An 11,416-nucleotide genomic window follows, 5' to 3' on the forward strand; every position below is an offset into this window, starting at 1 on the left:
AGCAACAAGGTCACGTGGTTTTATCTTAAAGGTGCAGTGACAATGAAGAAAAAAATTTCAGCGTTTCATAACACAATTAAAACACGTTTAGTTTCTCGTGTCTGCACTTCTTATCCCACACATTCTGTGTCTGTCTCGTGTCACGCTTCTGTATTTAAGAAATTATAATTTTTCTCAACTTAACTTGCAGAAGCAATGGCTCAAATTAACCTCCGTATTGCGCGTGCGCAGTCTGTTGTAGGCGCTTCTTGCTATTATTATTATTTGCAAAAGCACACGATTAATAATACTAGAAAATGAATTTTCTGAAGAAACTGCAGTGTGAATGCTGATAGCTGAATGTTTTTGAGCTAAAATGAAATAGCTGCTGAATGTTAAGTTAAAAATGTTGAATGAGCTGGAAATGTATTTATTTCCTCTTCAGCACTTATTGAGCACTTTTAAGGATATTTCTTATCACTGCTGTGCAGATGATATTCAGTTATATAAGCCCCAAGATGTTTCCAAGCTACAGACTTTGCATAGACTCCATTAGAGGTTGCATGGCTGAAAACTTTCTTCAGCTAAATGAGGAGAAGACTGAAGTCCTTGTTTGTGCTCCTAAAAAATTGTACCTACTGTTATGGAAAACTTGGGTCCACTTGTTACATTTGCCAAACCTTCTATCAGGAACCTTGGTGTTACTATTGACTCGGCTCAGAAGAGGACTTACGTCGTTGACCGATCCTGTGGACTGAATCAAGTACCTCCGGCAACTTTTCAGGATGGTCAGGATCCATGTTTTTACAAAGCTTACTTAGTTTTTATAATTTAACACTACTCAAATAAACTGAGTTGATCAGCTTCTTGAATAAAAAGAACTGCTAGTTTACTTAAACTGAGTTCTAATAACAAATTGATTTAAAAAAAAAAAAGTTCAGTCTTCTTAATATTTTAATTAAACACAATATTAGATTTCACAGTGTGCAGAGAAACATTTATCAGTACTTGTCGCTCAGCTGTTGGGAGTTACCAGGGTGACTGAGTCACAGAGCCGGATCCTTCCAAAGCTGAGAAGACCTGAAGTGAATTGACGGTCTAGCCTACAACAGTTTCTGTTGCCAAGCAACCGTGACAGCTACAGCGGTGGTGGACGGCATGTTGGACAGAAATAGAGAAAATCTTTATTTGATGTCATTTGTTTGACTTTTAGCGGAGAAAACTGTCATTTCAGCTCTGTGTGATGTATCTGGGAGAAAATTACATTCAAATCAGTGGCTACCCTGAGGTAATGCAGAGAGGAATTTCCCCCACGGGGATCTATAAGGTATACATTAAAATAAAGTCAGAGATTTGATCCTTGTGTGTTTCGGATGAAATGAAGACACACTGATGCAGTAAATATTCTTTTATTGATGAGAAAACTGTTCAGTATAACTTACTTAAGATGTTGAAGATATGAGAGCACTAAACAGGCTGATGTTTGGGTAAGAGGCTCTAAAAGGAGAGAAATGATACAGAAACATTACATCCTTATAAAATACTAACACACTTTATAAATGGACAACTTTTCACAGCTCTTTGTATTTAAATGAGCTGCATACCTTCCCCACTGAAACCAGCACAATCCCACTGTGATGAAAACAATATTTGAACTGAATATATTGTGGATAAATCAAAGCATTATCAAAGTTGTCCGTGGTTCCCTTATTTTTCCTTCTTTCCCAGTCAGATCCTGTCCGGCAGGATAAACATCAGTGAGTGGTTCCCTGTATGCAGCTGTTACAGTTTGTGTTGGAGATACTTCTGCAAATACAGGAAGCAAATATCAAGAAAGCATTTTCAATGTTTTTACCAGTCCCTCAACTACAGAGAGCTGTCTGCACTCCCCCTGTTCTCCTCTGCATCTCTCAGCTGCTGCTTGCTCCCTTTTCTCCTCCTCTTCCTCACACAATGTCCTGGGTCTATCCTCGTGTCTCATCAGGGGTGGAGAGCCTCTGCCCAGACTCCTCTCACCTTCTCAGTCTCTTCTGACTCTGGATACTTGCAGAAGGAAATCAACCATGGCAGTTAGCAACAAAAGCAGCAGAAGTTTATCAAATATCTGCTAACTTGCAGGATGAAAACTGTTTTCTCTTATAATCACAAAGACACACTTTATGTATTTTAATCAGAGGAAGGAGAAACAGGACATGATCTTGCAGAGTGTTGGTCTTTATAACAAAGGTGACAGACTCAGGTTGTTTGATACAAGGATGACAAAAACAGCAGGAAACAGGAGGAGGACTTCTCCATCTACTGCCTGTATAATTAGTAGTGGTTTATACAGGATGAGAGCTCTTCAAGGACAAACCTCAGCACAGCATGGTTGAGTCTGCGTCCTCACCACAGTTCGCGGGTCAGATATTTGGTCAACACTCTGCTCGGTGTTTCCTAAAACGTTTAAATACGTTTATTATAAATAATCCTAATTATACATCTTGCTTCCATATTTGTATCTTGTGTCACTAAAAATACATTTTATTTTAATTTTATACATTGATTAATGACCTGCAGAATCTCCTTATCATATTAAGCGATTCATAATTGTCACTTTATGCTTTCTCCATCTCTAAAGTGATGACATCCTTGCATTACATCCTTTAGGTTCATTTTCTGCAGGCAGGTTTCTGACAGAGAACAGGCAGATTTACACTATAACATGCAGCGTTCTATAGATGGACACATAAAGAAATGAAAAATTACATGTATGTGCTAACTTTCTAAACACTTTGTTACATTTATGATAAAGTAGATAAAACACATTTATGTGAGCCTTGGCTCATAGTTCTTGTCTTTAAAGGAACTTTGTGTGTGTTTCAGGTCCTGCACTCTCAAAGACTGAATGAACCAGCATTGCAGCCATGGGTCACTGTGAGCATCACAGGGAAGGTTGAAGCCGCCCACTGCAGCTGTATGGCCGGAGTCGCGGAGACCTGCAGCCATGTCCCTGCTCTTCTGTTTAATGTAGAAGCAACAGTGTTGATCTGTGGCACAAGGACTGTTACAGATGAACCTGCATACTGGGTTTTGCTAGGTAATGTGACCAAGATACAGCCAGAGGTTGGCCATAAGATAGACTTCTCCTCTTCAGCTGCCCAAAAAAAGGCTCTTGATCAAAACATAAACAGACCATCTGTAGTGACAGGTAAAAGGAGCCGTCCTCAAAAAAGAAAAATCCCACCTGCTACTGTGGAGGACTTGTCACTGCTATAATGCCATAATGTTTTATCTAGGGGTCTAGATTTATGCCTTAAGTGCACTGCCGTGTAAATAATTTGCATTTACTGAATATGTACTGACTGAGTCCCACTGTTCAAAAGTTGAATAAAGAAACAAACTAATTTTTGCTCTTTTTTTTAAATTAAACTTTATAGAACATCACATCTGTTACAGTGTAGAATCCATGTCATTTATAGTTTACAAATGACAAAATGTTTACATAAAATCATGACAGTGTTTACATGATATCACCCACTACTAACATTACTTTATTTACTGTATCTTTTGAAAAAAATACCGCTATTTATACAACAAAAGACTTAGGAATATTTAACAGGAGCAGGTTTCATTTTACCCTGGTTTTACTACCACACTGTTCACCAAACGCAGCAAACCTTCACCATCTTATCCTGAAGGGTCACCTCTTCACCCTGACATGGAAGAAGTAATCTGATTGGCATGGTGGTTTGTTTGAAGCAGGTCCCTTGTGTAGCGCTGGAACCCAGTCACGATGTTTCATCCATTTCATAGGCTGGTTTGCTGCAATAATGCCAAATAATTAGCAACTCTATAAATAGAAGGTAGCTCTGCAAAATCACTCAGTAGGATGTTTGTTCTAATTTGCTATGAGCTCAGAGTGCATCGAAAATCAAACTAATAGGCTATAAAGAGTGATATGAACATATTTAGAACTTACCGGAATGAAAATGTCTGGAGCACCAACAGATATTTGGAGATGGAAGAGAACTGGATATCAGCTCGTCTCACAGCTGCTATCCAGGCTAGACGCCTTCGTTTGGTAACATCGATACACGAGCTGCCTCATGTTGCTTCCAGGTTGGGAAAGAATGAAAAGACAAACCCTTTTCAATAGTGATGGGCAGATGAAGCTTCATGAAGCACTGAAGCTTTTCATCCAATTGGTTCATCCCAGCGCAAAGCTTCTTGAAGCTTCATTTGCTCTAGTAGGACACCTACTGGACGTAAAAATATTAGTTGGCATGAATTTGAAGAGTGTGGCCTTTTGCACACAGCCTGTAAATGTCAACAACAAAAGGAGTGTGTAAAACATGTATATTGTAGTGATGGCAGTATACTGTGTATATTTATCTGGCAGTATGGAAAATGATTATTTGGAAATGCTTAAAATGGAAATGATCATTTACTGTGAGGTGAGGTGTGGTTGGGGTATGGACAGCTACACACTGAGGCTTTGAGCCTCAGTCCTGCCTGTTCACATTTTATTCTGTAAAAACTAAATTTTCACTGCTTTTATGACCTTTTTAGTGGGGAGAACATAGCTAGGATTTAATGATTTAACAAATCTTTTAAATCCTTTGTCCTCCACAATGCTAAATGGCTGGGAGTCCTCAATCACCATGCTAACCAGGTCTTCATCTATTTGAGATTGTTCTCCTGAGGAAAGACAATAAAGACAAAGCACAAATATAAATATCACACACGTAACTTATAACAGTTGTATAATATTGTTATATAATTTAGTAACATTACTGCATGCTATATTATCATGGCATTTGATGGCTCACCTGGTCTTGCTCCACAATCGGTGTTCCCCTTATTCTCATGCAAAGCTCTGTAGTGCCTAAGCATGTATGAGGTGTTGTTGTTATATCCCAGCTCCCTGGCACATAGCAAACACTTCACCTTGTACAAAAGTAAAGACAGCTTAACATAAATTGTATTGCACCATCAGTATTGTTAAAATACATCTTCTGTAGAAATTTACATACCTTGTTGGGAGGAATAAGATCAAAATGTTCCCACACAGGGGAGGACATCCTCCTCTTCTTAGCTGGCTCCATTCTCTCCTGACTTTCTCTCCTCACTCTCATAAACCTCCAAACTGTCTCCAAACTGTCTCCAAACTCTCACTAACCGCAACTCTCCATCAAACACCCACATTTTTGAATGAAGTCTGAGGGGTTTATATCGCTGTCATATCTCGCGGCAAAGTTCGAACCACTTCATGAACCAGTCACGTGGTACAGCCGGGCAGCGAGGCTTCGGACGTCATCATTTTCAGCTCCTCCCATAAATGAAGCAAGCCACGATACGCGCATCGCGGAAACGCCCCCTCAATTACTCGACACAAGCTTCGAAGCCTCGATACAGAACGTCACATCACTACTTTTCAAGCTTATTCTCTTGCCGGTCGTGCGATCGAACGTTGCAGCCGACCACGCAGCAAGAACGAACCATGGCTATGCTTTCGCTCCTTTTTCACTTAGACCCCGAAAATGGCGGATCGGGCCAAAATCCTTTCCACGCCCACCTCCGTGACATCACGTTCCAAAGCCCTATAGTAGGCCAACAACTTCTTTGTGACGATCAAAGGAATTCGGTTTTGCTTTGATCCGTCAGCCACGTCACAGGCAGCTAAACCCTATAAATAGGAGCTCTCAGACAGACAAATCACTGCTCATCTGTTTGCAAATGTTCAACAGTTGGCGTTCTCTAAAACAAGAAAATTCTCACACCTTTCTCTCAAAAGAAGAAAATCTCATTTTATTCATACGATAATGGCAACACACAGCGAAAATGAGATTTCAATAGTGGTCATAGCAGACCATATTATGCCACCTATCAACAGGTGCTTTGAAAGGCTCTCTGAAGTTCAGTGGAGCATGATCGAAAATGGCACATGCGACTGGGGCGTCCGAGCGGTGCTCGCTGATATGATTTGTGAAATCATTCAGATCGCCTCTAGCAGAGTGCTGAAAATAGTCCTTCCTATTATTCAGGATTGCATGACGAGGGAAGATCCGGAGCCTTTAGATGCGGGGAAAATAAGCCCGTCCCTCGGAGATTCGATTTCAGGCACCATCGCCAGCGCTCTTAATGTCCCAAAACAGCGACACGAGAGCGCTGACGAGCTGACACGGATGGTTGAGGAAGAGATCTCCGAAAAGGTCAGCTCAGCAATTGAACTCGTTACAAAAAGCCCCGATCTCCCGCAAGACCCCGCCGTTTATGTTAGCGGGAAATGTAGTAGTATTGAAAAGCTGCACCGCATGGTTTGTCACGCTGCCTCGTGCCTTAAAATGCATGTAGCACGTAAGCTGCGCTGCCGGTGCCTGTCAAGAGGGTCTGATTCCGGTAGAGAAAGTACGGATTCAAAGATGCCATCGCAATCAGCAATCGCAGAGATTTCTGCGATTCTGTCATCAAGCAGCTCAGATGGAGCGATGACAGAAAAAGATGAGGATGAGGAAAAAATTGAGCTCCCACAAGAATCCGTTCTAACAGAACAAGACAAAATAACATCAACTGCAGAAAACCAAAGTATCCGAGCTCCAACCCCAGTAGAAGTGGTTGCAGCTGACATCTTAAATGAGATACTTGGGAACATGCATTCAAGCAGTGAAGAGCTCTGTGAGAGATGTAGCTTACCCAAACCTGCCTTTACTGCAGGATTAATTATGAACAAGGTGAGAGACTTCTTCTCCAAATGTTTGCCATCCACCTCACACTCCTGGCTCAAAGCACGCAAACACTGCTTTTCCATGTTTGCGAAAAAACAGTTTGAAAAACTGAAAAAAGAGCTGAGACAAGTAATAAAGACAAACAGGAAATTTGTTGTTTGTCTAGAAAACATGTTCAAGTTCCACAAGTATGAAACAGTGTCCTCCGATGAAAGTATGGTTTTCAGTCCCCCAGGGTCAGTCCCAGAAACTCGTCCCCAGAGTACAGAGGCTCATCGAGCCCCTTCCCGAAACACACTTCGCTACATACGTTCTTCTCCAGTTGAATTTGACACCATTAGATCAGACATTGATCAGTGGTTTGACAAATTAACAAAGAAAGAAGAACACTTCATCATCCATAAAACACTGGAAGACTTTATAAATAGTGGGGCAAGCAGAGATTTTACTGTGGAGTTGACAGGGAAAGTGTTTGATCTACTTATGACAGATCGACTGTATGAAATCCCCGAGCCTCTAATGGGTAGATCCCTCTCTGACACAGTCATCTCCAGGACTCCACAACCAACACATGGCTCAAAGCATCCTTTTTCTGCTGAAGTCCTCTACGTCCTCGTAGAAGATGCAGTAGAAAAGTTTTTACAAAAGCTTTTACTCTGGGTGGAAAACGAAGACAAAGATCAAATGATTGAGGACAAGGTTTCTGTGGCGGTGGAAGACATCCAGAACTTTATTAAAAGAACAAGGACCCCAACATGGGAAACAAGCACAGATTCAGATGGCAGTGGTAAAGAATCTGTTCCATCACCTCAAACACCAAAATCTGGGAGCATGTCACCAGAAAAAAGTTCTCTGGCACCTGAAAAATCACCTGGAACACCAAAATCTGGGACCATGTCTCCCAAAAAATGCTCTGCCAGCGTTTCAGGCTCTCTCAAAGATTCCTCTTTAAAGTCAGAGATGAGTTCTGTGTCAGGGTCATCTTCTGATGTTGAGAAAAATTCCAGTCAGTTCGTGTTCTTGCTCTTCCTGAGAGCCATCACCAAATCTAAACCTGACACTAAGCACTGGGTTTCTACAAAAAAAGAACTAGACATGGTACTACACCATCTGAGAGATCTGATACAGCCTGAACTCAGCAGCACAGAGTCCGCCACAAGTCTGACAAATAACACGGAAAAGTTCATGAAGTAAATAGCCAAATGCTTCATCAAGGAGTTTGGCTCCCCAGACAATGTCTTAAAGGTTGCGATGGCAAATGATTTGTCTTTTGATGAGGCTCTGATAAGGCATATAACAATCAGGCTCCAAATCATCCCCAGTCCTCCAAAACAAGTCCAAAATTTCCAGGTTTTTTTTCCTACAGTGGGAAAAGCTCTGGGAAAACCCTTTAGGTGATTCATTAAAGCCAGCAATGATTAAAATGACCATTCTGGCTTTTTCTCACTGCCCTGCTTCTTTTAATATCTTGAAGCAGAATCTTAGCACCAAATCAAAAAATTGAAAGCATCACCATCAAATTTTATGATCTGCCCTCAAATCCAAATTTTAACAACTGTAATTCAGGCCATCTCGTCTCCTTTTTGATTCCACCACCCCAAACCGGTCGCAGCGATGGCCGCCCCTTCTGAGCCCGGTTCCGTTGGAAGTTTCCTCCTGGTAATGTCTCCTAGTGCTTGGTCAGAGGGGTGATCATTTGATTGTTGGGGCTCTCTGTAGTACTGTAGGGTTTTGACCTTACAGTACAAACAGGGAAGAGACTTTGTGATTTGGCGCTTGATTTTTAAAATATCTAATTCGGCGTGAAATACAAAAAAATCCAAATTGAAAATACATCCCAACTTTGTGTTTTTCCTCTGTTGTCAAATATGTAGAATGTGTTGCACATGCGATTTTAGTAAATTTGCATCAATATGCCAACATGTGTCTGTTTGTGCTTATTTTTAATTCTAGATGTAGACCTGCCATCTGAAAATTAGCACCTAGCCCACTTTGAACGATTTCTGTATTTCACATTTTTTATTTCACTTACCTTGTAGAGCCGTGGTTCCCAAACTTTTTTTGCTAGGCCCCATTTTGGCTACGTCCACATGCACACAGTAACTGTGTGTGTATGTAAGCATGTACAAACTGCAGATAATAAGATTAACAGCAACAGTATTTTGTCTATATCCGCCATTGTAGAAATTAATCTCATATAAATAATAATGTGGGCGCACAGCACCACGTAAAAAGAGGCGCATACTTTGACATTGGGTGACAAAATCTCTGTTTTCCTCGTCCATATGTAAATGCAAAAACTGACTTTTCGAAAATCTCCACCCTGGCAGGAGTTTTTAAAAAAAATCTCAGTTTTCAGTGATCAAAAACGCCGTTTACGTGTGGACGAAAGGCACAAACGCATAGAAAAATCTGCATTTTCAAAAATACCCGTGTATGTGTGGATGTAGCCTTGTTTTATAAGAACATTTTCGCCCCCACCCGACACAAACACATCCTCCAACCACACACACACATATTTTGTTTTCAAACTCCATTGCAGTTTATTTCACACCTCAAACCTTTTGTAAACAATTAAACAAATAAAAGTTAACTACAGTAAATTACAGGTTGCAATAAAATAAATTACTCCCTCTTTTAAATAACAGAAAAACCTGTGTAAGAATATTCAACACTGCTTTCAATGTCTCTCTGTGCAAAATGGGTTTAAAAACATAAACAGCTGTGGGACACTGTTTGCCGTGATTTGAACTGCGGGAACAAATTGACAATTCCTTAGACAATTAAATGTGCTATTAAAACTGTAATCACATTTATAAAAGTAAATGTGATTCCACTAGTGGTGAATCCACATTTCTCAGCACCCTGAGAGGCTGATGAGTTACTTGGCATTTGTATATCAAGTAGTGATGGGATTTCCGGCTCTTTTTGGAGAACCGAATCTTTCAGTTCTAAAGAACTACTAATGTAAAAAAAAGTGGTTTTATTTATATATGTTTATATATAAATATATGCGGTGGCCCCTAGAGACAAAACACGTACAAACTCCAAAACACATTTCTAGCATGAACTGAACTTCCAAAACAGAGCTACCTAGATCACTTAAATTACACAATTGAAAGCATGAAAGCATATGTGTATTGTTTGTGTATTTATACACAAGCATTCATATATAGTCAAATAATAATAATAAAAAAAAAATTCCTTTACCTGTTATTACCACACACCAAATCCAGTCGTTGGTACTTGCTGGCTTGTGTAGCCACTAGGTACCAAAAGTTCAACACTGCCTCTAGCATCCTGGAGCGCTTCTGTTGTCTTTTGTACGTGGTTTGAGTTTTTATGTGCTTCTGAGTTTTTACGTGTTTTGGAGTTTGTACGTGTTTTGGAGTTTTTACGTGTTTTGGAGTTTTTACATGTTTTTGAGTTTGTACGTGCTTCAGGGTTCCTACGTAATTTGAAGTTTGTATGTGCTTTGTCTGTAGGGGCCACCGTACATATACTTTTATTTATTCACTCCACATAAAATGTAATAAATAAATCATATAATACAAAAATCAACTATTCACATTTCAACTATTTAAATTTTCAGCTTTTTCCTTTTATAAATTTAAAGTGAAACAACACAAAACACTGTGTCAAGAGATTTATTCTAAATGACACTTCTTCAGCTGAGAGTCTAAGAGTGAAGACACACACACAGACGCTGCAGTTTTAACTTGCAAGCGCGTTTCGCAGAGCGCTCACATCAGAGTGGGGGCCCTGTGAAATGCGCGCTCTGTTTTTGCAATCGTCTTTATTTATACACAAGAAAAATGAATACATTTGTTCAGTGACGTGAGCATGTGCGTATGTGATTGTGTGTGTGTGTGCGAGGTCAGAACTGCTTGTTTGACTTCTTACTGTCGCTGTGGAAAGATTCAGATACAAATATCAGAACACGTTTTATAAAGAACAATCAGTCCAGAACAATGAAAAGTACAATCAGTTCTAAGCTAGGAAATGATCATCATGCAGCATTCTATCACAAGTAAACTTATATCATTAAAAGCTTATACTGACTACTAAGTACAATTTTCCCTTAACACACTGCAAACCAACACACAATTAAATATAAATTATAATGGGAAAACAAAAAGAACATGCATATTCTCTGTCATATGGACCTGCATGACTAACTTTCTGAATCCTTTATCATCTGCAACTGAAAATAGTTGTGGATGATTGCTATACCTTTCTAATGTGACGTTGTTGTCCCTGGCTCTCTTTCTCTGTCTCTCCCTCCTGCTCTGTTCCTGTGCTACTGAGTGTAACTACCGCCCCTCCCCCCTCTTCCCAGCGTAAAGCACAAGGCTTGCATGCTGAGTGAAGAGAGGGTGAGAGAAAGAAAAAAAAAAAAAAACAACCCCACGGCTCGTGACAAGGAGCTGGCTCGCGTCGTTCACGTCAAAGATCTGGCTCTAAGAGCCATTTCATTCGCAACCGACCCATCACTAATATCAATGAACATGGTATTAGCCAAAACTTTCACTGGAAGTTAGTCACTGGTGTCAGGCCAGCCTCCACCTTTTCTTTTGCATTACTTGTGCATATAAGTATACACAAAGAGGCACCTGTCAGGCAGGCCACACAGTATGTGAGACTGGGCAGAGCTCAGTCTACTATATAAATGTGAAGGAATTTTCCATATTGGTCATTTAAAGATATTTTTCTATATTTCTCAACTACTGCAA

General features: G+C 40.2%; 1 protein-coding gene across 1 annotated transcript; it reads left to right on the forward strand.

The window, feature by feature from the left end:
* The first annotated feature begins 5,721 nt into the window (after window positions 1-5,721).
* Window positions 5,722-7,877, forward strand: LOC146382931 (uncharacterized). Its single transcript, XM_084936760.1, has one exon. The coding sequence runs from the start codon at window positions 5,781-5,783 to the stop codon at window positions 7,875-7,877; it is 2,097 nt and encodes a 698-aa protein (XP_084792886.1). The 5' UTR covers window positions 5,722-5,780.
* The last annotated feature ends 3,539 nt before the right edge of the window (window positions 7,878-11,416 follow it).

The sequence above is a fragment of the Perissodus microlepis genome, chromosome 7, assembly GCF_051167445.1.
Source record: "Perissodus microlepis isolate ML-2025 ecotype Zambia chromosome 7, ASM5116744v1, whole genome shotgun sequence".
Lineage (NCBI taxonomy): Eukaryota > Metazoa > Chordata > Actinopteri > Cichliformes > Cichlidae > Perissodus > Perissodus microlepis.